At 37.5% G+C, this 15,201-nt stretch overlaps 2 protein-coding genes across 2 annotated transcripts; one reads left to right on the top strand and one right to left on the bottom strand.

Moving 5' to 3' along the window:
- Nucleotides 1–113: 113 nt before the first annotated feature.
- LOC120344077 (prolyl 4-hydroxylase subunit alpha-1-like) lies at nt 114–9,781 on the top strand. The gene is made up of 5 exons (XM_078112493.1): nt 114–141; nt 3,179–3,424; nt 6,699–6,871; nt 7,403–7,596; nt 8,284–9,781. Exons 1-5 carry the CDS (start codon nt 129–131, stop codon nt 9,248–9,250), a joined length of 1,593 nt encoding a protein of 530 aa, XP_077968619.1. The 5' UTR covers nt 114–128; the 3' UTR covers nt 9,251–9,781.
- Nucleotides 9,782–10,187: 406 nt separating this feature from the next.
- LOC120344111 (prolyl 4-hydroxylase subunit alpha-1-like) lies at nt 10,188–13,259 on the bottom strand. The gene is made up of 3 exons (XM_039413202.2): nt 12,978–13,259; nt 11,981–12,153; nt 10,188–10,958 (listed from the first exon to the last, which is right to left on the bottom strand). Exons 1-3 carry the CDS (start codon nt 13,204–13,206, stop codon nt 10,797–10,799), a joined length of 564 nt encoding a protein of 187 aa, XP_039269136.2. The 5' UTR covers nt 13,207–13,259; the 3' UTR covers nt 10,188–10,796.
- Nucleotides 13,260–15,201: the final 1,942 nt, after the last annotated feature.

Below are 15,201 nucleotides of genomic sequence, written 5' to 3'. Positions count from 1 at the left end.
TAACCAATGAATTATGATTAAGAAAAAGACATATTCAATTTATTTTGGATTGCAAAGAGCACATATATATTGGAAAATATTAAACGACATAAGTGAACTACAATGGATGAAAGCATATTAAAGAAGCAATGACTATTAGAGGTAACTAAAGTTTTTGAATTTTGTCTTTGTTATAAGAGTTCATAATACAGTTATTTTGTGAAGTGACTTTCATAAGGAGCACATGCTATTAAATAATAAAATAGCAGTAATGGAAATCAATAAGGTGAAAGGATACCTAGCTTATTATAGAATCTTGAGCAAATAAAGGTAAGAAACACAAGTGCTTTGTGAGAGAAAGTCATGCTCTGTGAGCAGCACATACTATTGGAGTATACCACAGTATTGAAGAGCAAATAAAATAATAATAATACAAGGATAGTGATAGCATATCATGAGAATAATGACAAGATGAAGGTAACACCCATAATTTGAAAAAAGTGAGTTTCAAACAGTCTGAGATACATTTCAACTCTGCCAGCCTACTGACAGATATAAGAATCTAAGTAAAGAAATTTTAGTGCTTTTTTGAATGAATTATAAGTCTTAGAGCGAAGTGTGTCTTGGAGCGTATTCCAGAGTTTCACACCGATGAATTTAATAGAGCTTTGTGAACGATTGGTAGAAAAGCGAGGCACATGGTATGAACTATTGGCAGCGGAACGAGTTGAATGAGAGTGAACACTCATCTGTTTGACAAAATAGTATTTAAAAGCCATAGGCAGTTTATTGTTTAGGTGTTGGTGCATGAGTTTCAGTATCTCGATTTTATAAATGTCTGACATTTTGATTATTTGATTCTTATGGTAAAGAGGATCTAATCTTGACATTGGTCCAGCATGGGTCAAAGCACGGATAGCCCTGTTCTGTAATACTTCAATCCGGTGTAACAAAGTTTTATTAGCTGATCCCCAAGCTATAATACCATATTGCAAATGAGATTGAAACAGAGCGAAGTATATCATGCGTAACGTAGACAAAGAAGTATAACGCCTAAGCCGATAAAGCATTCCTACCGCCTTGGCTAATTTAACAGCAGTGTTGGTTATTTGAATGTCCCATTGCAGTTTGTTATCAATGTGGATGCCAAGATATTTGAATGAGCTAACGTTGTCAAGAATAGTTCCTTCAATCTCAATTTTCACAGATGTCTGTGATTTGGATTTACTTGGAGCAAACAACATAGTTTTTGATTTATTTACATTTAATGTTAATTTGTTTTGTTTCATCCAATTTGCTACTTTTCTTATTTTATAGACATTGTAAATCATAAAATTTGGTGTTATGTTAGGTTTTCATCGAAGTAACTGCGAAATCGAAACACAGTCAATTGTGAGCGCAATCCGCGATGTACCTTTTTCATTCTGAAACTACCGACAGAGCCGAATTTTGCCCAGATATTGTGATTTTTTAAACGGCGATATCTTGCTTAAAAATAATCTCAAGTGCAAAAGAACAAATCAAGTTTGACAAATCCCAAGATCGCAAAAATACGACTCCAATTTATTTATAGTTGGCAGTTTATCTTATATTTTATGTTATTTTAGAATAGTATTCTTTCATTTTAGTAATCCTAATAGTAATCTCGAACCAAACGTGAGTAACGGTGAGCACAATTACATGATAACAACGAGACACGTTGAATGCTCGCATCGGTCATGGATTGAATATTTTACGCAACAGAAATCTCGTTATCCGTTTTTTTAATCGCGAAAAATGTTGCGCGGAAATTTCCGATTCCAATTTTGAACCACCTGCCTCTTAAGAATCCTGGCTGCGCTCCTGCTTATAAATAATGTCATTTTTTAATTCCGCCTCTTTACCATATTTCGAGGCTATATTGTTGTCAGATTTTATGAATGCTGTTATTGCTTCTTTGAACAGTTACAAAATTTTGAGTCAGTATTTTGAAGAGTTCGCGGAGCCCCTGGGTTTCTCTCGCGGAGCCCTGGGGCTCCGTACAAAGCACTTTGAGAACCTATGGTCTACGGTATAATTGAATTGTGACGAATATACATGTGCTCAAAATGTGATAATGGCGTAACAATTGGCGGTATCTAGAATGCAAAACCGGCCCCACACCATTCAAAATTGGCACTTTTTCGCTAGCCTAGCTCTAGTTGGGGTGCCCATACTAAATAGGTGTTGGTTATTGAGCAGCGACACCTATGAAAAACCTAACATTAGCACATACAACAGTAAGAAGTCCAGTATAGAAATAGATATCCAATTAAGTCGTTTAATACAGGGGGTGCAACCTTTAATAGCCTACAAGAGGGCCAGATACAAATAAATGGGTGAAATCACAGGCCGTACCTTTATTTAACATAGGCTTTCTGGTAGTTGCAGACACAAAAATTTTGATTATTGATCTGATACCATGCGTTGTTCGCTTCGTACACACTCCGGTGAAATTCAAGTATAGGCTTTGCATCACAAAGAGATTGGAATAACTTCCAGATTGAACTTAATTGAAAACTCGTTTCGCGGCCCCACACCATTCAAAATTGGCACTTTTACGCAGGTCGCATAATTTTTCCTTGTGGGCCGCATTTGGCCCGCGGGTAGCTGGAAAAAGTCTCGAGCGAACATCAGTAACATAAACTTTTCTGCAACAGTTAAGATCTTCGCTGCTTAAATTTCTATCTCGTTTGGTTCATTTAGTGCCGGGAAGCCGGGAAAAATCAGTTTCAGTAAATCGTTCAAGAATAGAGCAAAATGGTGTTGAAAAAGACGTAAGAATTTATGGGTCACGGCAAATGGCACAAAATTGGGTACTCCTGGAGTATGCGCACCAATATATTCGCACAACCTGAACCCTAACCTGATACACAACCTGAGTTCAGGTTCTTATCACATAAATAAAGAGAAGAATTCGATGAATGACAAAGAAACCACACTTTTCCCGCCTGTGTATAAATCTTTGTTTAAATAGTCCCCTTTTGGTTTGAACTTGCGCTAGTTTCGCATACTTCAGGAGTTCCCAAAATTGTATTTTAAAAAAATGTTGATTTTTTTGCATGGCCCTTCAGGGTACGCCTATGAATGCTGCCCGGCACATATTTATTAGTTGCTGTCGTCAATGTTATACACAAGACTGATTAATCGTTTTCGTACCATCAATTTTCCCATGTTTCAGAACAATATATTCCAATGATGTTGCGGGTTCTACTCGTCTACTTTTGCTTAGTTGGATCCAGTTTAGCGGACTGGTATTCTTCAATTGGACTTATGGAAGAATTGCTTCACAGAGAACTCGATCTGTTATCATACGTTAAAGAATACATCTCGGAAGAGGAGCGGAAACTTTCCCAAGTCAAATCTGTGGTGGATGGCGTGTCGGGAGAAGTCGAAGAAGCTCTCACTGACGTGGAAGAATACTTAGGTAAGTCGGAAGGCGCAGTGGTTCCGAACCCTTTTTGTTAAATTTTTCATTCAGCCTATTTTGAAACTCTTTATTTCCCCCCTCCCTATGCATAAGCCTCCTTTTTTTGTTCAATCTCTTATGGATTCTTCGGGTACTCGTTAGGCTTGCACGTAATTGACAAAAATCAATTCCGTCATTACGGCAAAATCAATTACGTAATGACCCCGTAATTGCGATATTTTTCCACGCATTTAAACCTATCATAACAACCAATTGAATCCACTTCTTTTCCGAATGGGACATTGAAGTTGGGTTTTCATATTCTTGGCAGTACTACACGCCGTCGGCAGATGTTAAAGACAAATATCAAGGAGTGAATTCAAATTAATTTTATTCTGATTTTTATCTTTTGTGTTAGCTTTGGTTTTACTTTATCACCTTCGCAAATTAACCGTCCCATTTTTATGCGATCAATTTTATTTTATCATTACCGACACTGGTATACGGATATTTATGGAAACGATAGTTTTTTAAAACCACCTTAGTACTGAATAAAAATTACGGGTTTCTAATTTATTAACCAACGACGAGCGTATTCTCTCGTTTGATTATACTTGCGATTTCCTCGCGACGAAGACTTGTTTTTGCAGCGTCTTCTGCATTATCCGACATTACTGCCTTGTTAGCATTTTATAATAATAATTATTGATGTCGACTTATTGACGATATTCCGATTACCATGCTTCATTTTACATTTAATCATTTCTGAACTGTTTATAACATTATTTGCGATAAATTTAGACCAAATATTATTTATTTGAGTATAATTTAAATATCGAACTTATATGATATGCCTTCTCCGAAAATACAAAAGTTATATCGCAAAACAATGCATTTTGTGACATTTATTTTACACTCACGACATTAATTTCCTAACTCAAGTCGGCGATCCTATCGGCCAAGATTGACACAAGTTTGGTCGAGTGCCGGTGGTATTCAAGTCGACGATAAATCAAAATAAGTTGCCGCATTTGGTAAGACAGTTAATCATATATGGCCGAAATATTGAGAGGAATTGTGAAAAACATCATGATCAAGGCCAAGTCCGGACTGATATATAACGATAAAACCGTTAACAGAACATCAAGATTTTGTAATAGAAAATGGATCTCGCACAGAATAAACACACTGGCTCATATTTGATTATATATGATAGCAGTTAAATTTTTAGCGGTCCGCGAGGAATCCGTCGTTTTGCTGTTTCTCTGCCGATGCCGAGAAGACGAAGTTGCGTTGGTTCATTACGCAATCTCTCTTTTGTCGTCATATAGCTATCTGATAAGCGCGACATTAATTATCACGGCGAGGTATTGGCGCGAGTGATCAATCGCTCTTTTCGCTTATTTGGTTCCAATTCGTCGCGAAAGCTCTTCGTTAAATTTCACAAGATCGTCGTGTTGAAAGGTTATGGATATTTTCCTGTTTATACCCCAAGCCTGAAATAAAACAGCCAAAAACAGTATGATATTCCATGTTCAAGTGTTGATATTAACAATAAAGAATGGTTAAGCATTGCTAATCCACACTTGGTGGGGAATTCCCACTATTTAAACGCGTGACTATAAAATAGAATAAAATAGAAACGGAACATATATACCATAAGTAACGGAAAACTGGAACAAGTAAATAATAAATAAAAGTAAAATGGATACAAATGTTTGATAGACCATGTTTGATAGATTCATCTCCTGCGTTCATTAGTCATTTCACCCGAAGAAGTTGAAACCGGGCGTGTTAGCGTCCATCGGTCTTAACACAATTCTTCCCCCTATCTACGGTTATTATGTACATTGGCAATGGCCATGCTAGATAAGATGCGAGAGAAGTTGAAACCAGGTGTGATGGCGTCAATCGGTCTCAACGCAATTCTATCCCTTATCTACGGCTAAGTTACGGGAGAAGTTAAAACCAGGTGTGTTGGCGTCAAACGGGCCTACTCAATTCTTCTCCCTTAACTACGTTAATAATTTACACTGGCCCTGCCAGAAAAGTTGATAATAGGTTAGTAAATGGCAACGCGTCATGCCTTCTTTCACCTACGTAACAAGAGAGAGAAAAGTAGGAAGAACGACTGCGAATACCGGAACTCTAACTTCTTCTACTTGTTGAGCTTTCATTTTTCGCAATCGACGAAATTGACTGCTTTGAAGAAAGCTCGTTTCAATGCAATAATTACGACTTTACGTAATTCGTAACTTCCCTTCCGTAACTCCAAATAATTACGTAATTCCGTAAATCTGTAAATTACGTGCAAGCCTAGTACTCGTGTAGTATGTGAACCAATTGGCGGACACCGGGACGTAGTATGTGTACCAGGTTAGGGTTAGGCCATATTTTCAGGTACAAATACTACGGGAGTTACTTGGCTAGTCCCCGAACTCGTAATAGAACTAAAATAAGGAAAATGAGAATAAAATTATGGTAAATTATGGCCTTTGTTGGTATGATGCGCAAATAGAACTCCCATTTCTGTACAGTTTAAAGTAATTCATAATGCTTTAACGATTAAGTATTATATAATAATATGAAAAAGAAAATAAAGAATAATAGAAATACAAAGCGAAAATTTTCCACAAAACGTCGAATTCTTACCCGCCGGCGATTAAATCGTTAGACTTCACTGTATTGGCTTTGCAGATTACACATCTTTGGTTTAAATTCAAACCTTACCTTACCCATGTGTAAAAAATTGAGTGGGAAACGCCAAAAAAAGATTTCAGTTTTTCGAATCGATATTAGCTCTACACGTCGTTAGATAACAGTAGTCGCTTGTAAAGGGCATTGTTCCGTGCAGTGGTCCTCAACCGCCGATCCGCGTCAATTTTCCTTCCGGTCCGCCAAATATATTACAATATTGTATTTAAATTGCGAAACGCAAGGTATTTAAGGCATATCCCTTCATTTTGTGAGTTTTAACTTCTGTTGATGCGTAAACCAAACTTGGTCAGAGGGGTCCTACGCCCATTTAAAATAATATTTCAAAGATTCGCCCATTCCGGTTCGTCGTCGCCTACCAAATTTACTACACCCTGGGGGAGGTGGCGGGCATGGGATTTGAGTTTGAGATAGGTAAACTGGGATGTCGGCACAGTTAAGTATAAAGTTTTAAGCGCAAGCCGATCATGCAAATCAAATATTCTTTCCGTGTATAGCGAACTCGTGGAAGGTATTTGCCCATATATAGCCTTATTCAAAATTCTTACAGTTTACAAAAACATAAATTTCGTTCAAGGACACCCCGTTAATCAGTACGCTCTGCTGAAAAGATTGAATCTTGAATTCGAAATGATGGATCAACTAACGGAAAAGAATGACGCAATCCTAGAGCAAGTTTTGGAGGCGCGGGATGAATTTCCTAATGAAAATGATTTAAAAGGAAGCGCAAAAGCTATTTTGCGACTGCAGGTAATCCTTATAACAAGGGTGCGAGACTGAAATAGTGTCATATTAGAGTTAATTTAATGCGCGGAACGCCAGTTTTGTTGCAACTTGGACTTTTAAAGCTCAGTCTAATCATTTGCCAAAATTTATATCTATTCTTAATTTAGAACATGTTATAGAGTTTCATTTATCATACATTTACTTTAACTATTTGAATATTTTTTTCCTATCTATGATACCCAGATATTACCATGAATCTCACTTCATATTCTATTTTCCTAAAGTTTTTATATCTATCCTAACCCAGAACATAGCATGAATCCCACTTTATATGTTTACTCTTACCATTGCCTAAAGTAAATCTATCCTGACCTAAAACACAACATAAATTCCCCTTCATATGCTTGGCCTAACCAGTTTCTTTTAGTTTTATTCTAACACAGAATACAATTCCCCTTTATCTGTATAATTGAACCGTATGCTTAGTCCTTTTTTGCTCGACGAAAGGCGTGAATCAGCGTTATACAAAAATATCCGATCCTTCACTTTTCACAGAAAACATACAAACTTGATGCCAATCAAATTGCTGCGGGCGTTATCAAAGATTCCTACTCGGGAAGATCGTTATCGGCTGATGATTGTTATAAGATAGGATTGGTCGCGTGTGATAACAAAGACTATCAATACTGCGCGTCTTGGCTGGAGGAAGCATACACAAGAATAATGGGCGGTGATGCGAGCTGCGAATGGTATGTAAAAGGAGTAATCTTCATACTTTTATATGAATCAAGTCGCGAGGACCTTTCTTTGACCTATTTTGCAGGGTAGCCAGATAACATAGAACATATGTTATGAAGGGGGGAGGTACCAGGTTGGGGTTAGACCATAATTTCATTCCTATTTTCCCTATTTTAGTTCAATTACGAGTTCGGGGACTAGCCATCCGCCATCTGGGTTCACATACTTCGGGAGTATCATTAGATTTCGTTACTCATATTGCCAGTAAGAAGAACTATAAATAAAAAACAGTCATTTTCCATGTTAAACACCAACCGTTTATATAGAGATAAGAAGCTCAAATTAACAATCCGGGTCTTCATGACTTTATTTTTATCGATATTTTCAACGGAAACTTATATTCGTGAAAACTATAGTCGTAATTTCGGCAGACACAAGTGGCCCGCGGGCCGCAATTTGCCACCTCCGTTGAGGAGAGAACATAACTTTTGTGCAAACATAACTGATCACTGGAAATTTCGGATACAATCACATACAAACAGAATTTTGAGTGTTAAACAATTTTTTTTCATTTTCGAGGTAATTAAAAAAATGTTCTGATCTTTATTTGAAAGGTCTTCCCCATGGCTCGCATTGTAGACAGCAGATTCTATTTCTATCAGATCCTATTTTTTATTCATCTTTAAATTGTATTATAGGTCCATAGTTCTACGTTATTTGGCGAGTGCGTACCACGAATTGGGGAAATTCGACGATGCAGTTGTAATATTTGCGGAAGTAACGAAGCATAAACCATATGATATCGCGATTCGTGCAAACTATGAATACTACAAAGATCTATCAGAACAGGGTAATACAAATGCAAAGGATTTTGATGACGTCGAAATGGAAGAACAAGACGAAGGGCTGAATTTGTACGAGAGGCTGTGCCGAGAGGGTGGCGATGACTTACCAAAACATGTCCAAAAGCAGCTTAAATGTTATTATTGGAATAATAACAATCCTTACTTACGACTTCAGCGTTTGAAAATGGAAGAGTTATGGAATTCACCCCATATTGTGCGGTTTTATGACATCATTTCTGATAAAGAAATCGAAGTTATAAAAAATCTATCGAAACCAAATCTTGACCGCGCTACTGTGCATGACCCATCAACAGGGGCGCTTGAAAACGTGGAGTATCGTGTTAGCAAAACTGCGTGGCTGGAGGATTCCGATCATGAAATAGTGCGGAGGGTATCGGAACGAATCTCCATGGTTACCGGGTTGTCAATGACAACATCAGAGTCACTACAAATATCAAATTATGGTGTTGGAGGACAATATGAGCCTCACACCGATTTTTCTCTGAGAAAGAAGAAAAGTAGTATAGAGAACAAATTGGGGCATCGCATCGCAACTGTGCTTTTTTATTTAAGTAATGTTGAGCAAGGCGGCGCGACGGTTTTCTTGGATGCAAAAATTGCCGTTTATCCGATCAAAGGGAGCGCTGTGTTTTGGTACAACTTATACCCATCTGGTGAAGGAGATGGCAGAACTGTTCATGCTGCTTGCCCTGTTTTAACCGGGGTGAAATGGGTCGCAAATAAGTGGATTCATGAATACGAACAAGAGCTTAGAAGGCCATGCAAATTAGATGAAAACGCTGATAATCGTACTTTTTAACCTCCATTTATGGTTATGAATTACAAATCTTAATTGCACATACAAATTTAGGGAATTGGCGTAATTGCTGCCATACGACATAGAGCGTTTTTTTTCAAAAATTTCTTGTCTCACTCGCTATGCTAAAGTTTTGCTTTATCTATCCCAACCCAGATCATACCATTAATTCCACTTCATATGCTTTCTTTCACCATAGTATTATATATATCCTACTCCAGAGCTCATTCTATAAGCTCATTTTAACCATTTACCCCAAAATAAATATTTGCGTCAGAATAGTGGGAGTAAGTCAGTAAAAAGCAGGAGTCTGTTCAGTAAATCGTTCAAGAATATAGAAAAATGGTGTTGGAAAAGGCGTATGAATTCATGTTTTACTGCAAATACTACTAGGCTACGCCTATGTTTAGAACTGTATATGAATTTACGAAGCATCATATGTGTATGTTTTTACTTTGAGCTCTTTGTGTTTCTCATTTTATAATGCTTTTCCACTTAACTGGTTATTTTATATTATATATATACTCAAAATTATAGTCTGTGAGATTAAGGTTCTAATGGGCTTGGATTATATTGTTCGTCTAGGCCAGTAGTCGGTAAATCGTGAGCAATTTCGACTGGGCCTCCAGTAAATTTCAATTATGGCAGCGATACACGGAAAAGTCCTTAACAAGATTATTACGTGGTTAAATCCAATTAAATTATTAGGAAAATTTTATTTTCTAGATTTCTTCTTTTCAGTTGTAAACCATTGTATGTAAAAATGAGTACACATCTCCCCTCTATGACAATTCGTTTCTCTTCAAACTGACAGTAAAAATATTTCTCGTTATTGATTAATTACCGCGTGATCCTGCCCGTCCTCCAACAATGACGCTACGATTGTCCTCACAATACTATTCCTACTGTTGTCATTCTCTGAGTAAAATTTCAAAAATCACTGATGCCAATGTGTAATTGTAATTCAAACCAATTGCTTCTGTTTTATTCACAACAATAATACACAAAAATATTAAACAAACTAAAATATATAGGACAGAGAGGTAAAATAGAAAACATTTAACAAGAGCATGAGAATTTTCAAACAGGAGTGGGGGCTGAAATATGTGGGACAGAGAGGTAAAATAGAAAACATTTAACAAGATCAGAAGAATTTTCAAACAGGAGGGGGGGGGGTCTCTAAAATTTCTAATTGCCAATTAAGACCGTATCAGCCAGGTCCGTGGGTTTTCAAGAGTCGTGATCGTCTAAAATGCGTTCCGAGCTGCGAAAAGTTGCTGATACATTGCAGATTGACTTTTATTTCACATTTCAAAAAGCGGGATGGGGGGAAAGGGCAATTTATTTAAATAACTTCGAAGATTTAAATTGAAAAATACTGTTTTCGGCATTCTTGTCAAAAGCGCGAGATCTTTTGAAATCCTGGTCTCTCTCGTACATCCATTTATTGGCAACCCGTGTTACCTGATATCAATTTTTTTTATCGATTTGAAGACAGGAAGGTCCCACTTCCTCGCGACACATTTCTTTTACAAATTCTTCACAGGTTCTATGAGTCTTTACGTTCAAGTTTCGAACTCCAATTTGAGTAGAAAACCTTTTCTACTTCATTACCCTCGTCTCCTTTGCCGTGTGTTCGACCTAGTTTCGATCTTGGGCCATCCAGCTTGCTTACGACAACGAAATCTTCCATAGACTTGTCTTTCCATCCCTGTAATTCATTTGGTGAAAAATTGGTAGAAAATTTGGTACTCCCGTAGTATGTGTAACAGGTTAGGGCATAATTTTATTCCGATCTTATTTTAGTTCTATTACGAGTTCGGGACTGTCTGTGTTAGCCAAGTGAATATACCCCCTGCCCATAGGTTTTAATGCCTTCACACAACTTGATGTAAAGCAGGCAAACAAAAATAGGTACCTCCATATTAGTACACATACTTCTGGAGCGCCAAAAATTTTACCATAACCTTTGTGGGATTCATATTTGATGGATAAACGAGTGGGATCGCCATGTGGTTAGAGCCACGTTTCCCGACTAGAAAGGAATTCTTCCGCAAAAAGAAATTTTGTCCTGCTTGGGAAGGCAATTTGATTTGTATCAGCTGTAATATTACTGATATTCTTTAGTTTTTTATTATTACTATTATTTATGAACGCCACATTATAAAATGCTTACACTGTGCAACTACACGAGAATGTGGCTTGCACAAAACACTACGAAATGAAAAGAATAAAATTAAAAAATAATGGGGGGGGAGATTTCCGAAATGGGGAGGGAAAAATTTAACGAAAAATATTGGGAACTACTGGTTTAGACTTAGAGCATTGGACTATGTTGGATCGCAGATTAACGATTTCAGGCTCGAACCCTGTGCACACCGGCTACGATCACACCCAGAAGCATTGCCAGGAACTTTCAAATGAGGGGGATGGTCTGAAAGTTCGATTTGCCAAGTTAGATCACATAGATCCTAGTATCACATAGATCCTAGCGGGAACGGGAAACGTGTGTGTTTCAAGACTAAAAATATTTTCAAGCTACAAAAACTGGTAGGCCTATTTATGATATATACAGAAGAATGCTGTTTCCATCTTTTGAGAGGGGTAGGGTTCGGCACTCAACCACTGGATTTGGCCTACCGATACCACGGCAAGTAGCGTTGTGGTCCAACCTACGAAAACAAATAATTTCTTTTTGTAGGATAGGCCTCTATTTTCCATAGGACTGTTTACCTGTGATCTTATAAGTTCTGTAGCACTTTCTTTAATGTCTTCCCTATCAGGAAGGTTTGTTCTAAACTTCGATAAGTTATCAGCAAATGTCAGATTCTTATCAGTTAAATGTGTTATCAGTTCAAACTCCGTTATCAGACGTTTCAGCAGAAGATATTGATTGACAGGATGACCTGGTAATAAAATAAATATTTTGCAAAATTAATTTCGTGATTCGAAATTGAGTTCAGTAGTGGTACTCAATGGTAGAATACTACAACCATTCAGTAGTGATAATTTTCAGAGCCATTTCTTAGATGCCACGGTCCAGGAGTGGGCAAGGACTTGCGGGCCATGTAAGTGTACGTGGAAAGTTACATTTTATGAAAATGTTTACAGAGTTACAAAAACAAACGTGAAAACAATAGGCCTCGTGTCCAAACAAAATTCAATCGCAATTTAAACAAATTCCTTGGGTCCTTATTGGATAAAACATCAACATTTGGTTTAAGTTTGGTTGTGGCAGCATCAGGCGGGCCGGATTGATTCACCCGATGGGCCGGATTTGGCTCACGGGCCGCAGTTTGCCCATTCCATTGTTAGACGAGTACAGCTGACAACAAGAACGTAGCCAGCTCAGTTTTTTTTTTTTTTTTTGGGGGGGGGGGTAGGGGTTGTAAAATGACGCAATATGATGCTTACTCGTGTCTTTTCCTCCAAACTAAGGCAGATAAAAGTAGCCACTGATCTCTAATAATATCTTGAAAAATCGCTTTAAGAACGTACTTCACTGTCGGAGTCATCCTAGGCATATTGTGCGCGCATTTTCATTCATCTCGTTTAGTTCATTTGGTGAAAGAATTATTGATAGTAAACCAGGAAACGTTTTAGTAAATCGTTCAAGAACAGCGTAAAATGGTGTTGGAAAAGGCGTATGAATTTATGTCTCACTACAAAGGCCACAAAATTGCATTAAAAATACACTTCATACAAAGGGACACGAACTCTAATATCTTACCTAAATATTGTTGAGCATCGACAATCGCTTCTCCCGCTTCCGCGTTCAAGCTGTCGAAGATAACTTTGACCCGTGCCAGCTTCTCTTCCCGACTTGCAATGTATTCTTTACAATTTTTTACGAGACCCAATTCCTCGCGCATAAGATTTTCCATTTCTCCAACTGCTGAATGCAAGTGGCCATGACCCACTTGTGAAAATATGAAAATTATTGCTAGTGAAGAGTACATCAGCTTATCTGAACTATTTCTTGCTGAAGACGGAAATGAAGAATTATCACGATGGAGCGAAATATTGGTAGGCGGTGTGCATACGAGTCTTGAATAAAATTTACATATTTATCTCGAGGGTGAGGAAGTCGCTGAGGCGGCTTAATCATATGGCGAACCATATGAGCCTCTCGTCCGGTTACCAGTTCATGTCGGGCACGGGATTAGTTAATTATTTGTTTCATAATATTTTACAAACAAGGGTATAGAATTCTTAAATAAGCAATTTCTATACAGAAAAACGTCATCGGAGCATGATATGGTAACAACACTACCGTAGTATATTTAGTAAGGAAGATTATCAAGGCGCATTATCCAAACCAGGGGTGTGCAAACTGCGGCCCACAAAGAAAAACTGTGCGAACTCGCAAAGAAGTGCCAATTTTGAATGGTGTGTCAACGAAACGAGTTTTTAGTTTAGTTAATCGGATACGTGCGAGCAATTTCAATCCTTACACGCAAAGCCTTTACTTATACTTTAGTGTCACTGTCATATTAGCAAAACTAGCTATAGCAGAATCTAGTTGCAAAATACAAAATGTTATAAAAACGTGTTTCTCATTAAATTCGTTGAAGATAGGTGTGACCCTCAATTTAAATAGCAGTTTTTTTCAGAAATTTATGCATTATGACTCACCATTTCTGTCAAGACACCTAACACTGCCGTAAGATCAATAACAAACAAAAAATTGTGTATGCCACCACTAGCAATGCTATCTTAAATAAAGGTGCAGCCCGCGACTTCACCCAGTTATCGTATTTGACCTTCCTGTATTAAAAGTTGCACACCCCTGATCTAAACTATAACACGATGGTATGCTACTTAGGTGCTATGCTATGTACTACATTATTGAAACCATCTGATACGGTATGCGTCATACTCATTAATAAATTGGAAAAAGAAGATTCAGAACAGATTGAAAGTGTAAATTAATATACTAAATAATAATATATTTGATATGGAATTCTTATTTTTTGCTCTTCTCTATTTAAAATTTGTTTAAATAACTTCCTAATCCCGATTAAAAATTTATCTCATCTCTATTCGGATATCATTTTTTACATAGTGTATATAGTTTTTTTTTCCATATGTATATCCTGAGAGTGTAATATTACAGAACCTGTGTTATTAATTAATTAATTTATTCATGCTTTGCGTGGTAACAGACTCAGATGACTGCTAATGGTCGTATCGTTACCACCCTGTCATCTACCGAAACCTAATTTTTCTCATTCTGCTATCATATATATATTGTATGTGTTTTCTGGTTTGACGAAACAATAAAAAATTCTCTCTCTCCCTCTCAATCGGGGCTTGAGTTAGAGCGGCCAAAATCCTAATTTTCATCTAAATTTTCTGTTACTGCTAAACTATCCTTGTCTGTCCTATTTAGCTAATTATGCTTTCTAATGTTTAAACAGACGCGGACGCGAAATTGTGCTTCGGGCAAAATAACGGGATTAGTATTTATAAAATACTGTGCTGTCGTTGCCATCATGGCACAGTAATTAATTGAGAGCGGGAGTTATTTTCACTGTTAATTTAGAGTTAACCGAATCGTTATATTGTTGAGAGAGTTGGCTACGTATTTGCACATACAGCGGAACGGAATCCATCAATACAGCTTAATCATATGGCAAGCCACGGCACAGATACTTGCACAGGTCGGGTCCCGGAACAGCTAAACTAATTATTCCTTAGAGTTAAATGAATTTGAACCTTGATCGACGAGCCGTTACATAAACCACCCAGCGTCGGCGAAGCTTATGCGGTCGAAATATACACCATCAAACTCTAGATCAGGGTGGTCCAAGGTTGTCGGCTTCGAGAGCCACAAAATTATTTTTGCATTGTTCGCGGGCCACAATAGTGCCAAGAATGGGTAAACAGTGCAATACAAAACAAACACTTTTATTGTGCAAACACATAGTTATCAGACATAGCCATCTGCGGCT

Source organism: Styela clava, chromosome 5 (genome assembly GCF_964204865.1).
Source record: "Styela clava chromosome 5, kaStyClav1.hap1.2, whole genome shotgun sequence".
Classification (NCBI taxonomy): domain Eukaryota; kingdom Metazoa; phylum Chordata; class Ascidiacea; order Stolidobranchia; family Styelidae; genus Styela; species Styela clava.
This window is presented reverse-complemented; position numbering and strand designations above follow the sequence as displayed.

Excerpts from the sequence above, each read along its gene's own strand:
- LOC120344077 (XM_078112493.1), top strand. Across the intron at positions 3,425-6,698 it reads TGACGTGGAAGAATACTTAG|GACACCCCGTTAATCAGTAC; the intron begins GTAAGTCGGAAG and ends ATTTCGTTCAAG. Across the intron at positions 7,597-8,283 it reads GGTGATGCGAGCTGCGAATG|GTCCATAGTTCTACGTTATT; the intron begins GTATGTAAAAGG and ends ATTGTATTATAG.
- LOC120344111 (XM_039413202.2), bottom strand. The coding sequence starts at position 13,206 with ATGTACTCTTCACTAGCAATAATTTTCATATTTTCACAAGTGGGTCAT. Across the intron at positions 12,154-12,977 it reads CGATGCTCAACAATATTTAG|GTCATCCTGTCAATCAATAT; the intron begins GTAAGATATTAG and ends TTTTATTACCAG. Across the intron at positions 10,959-11,980 it reads CAGAACTTATAAGATCACAG|GGATGGAAAGACAAGTCTAT; the intron begins GTAAACAGTCCT and ends AATGAATTACAG.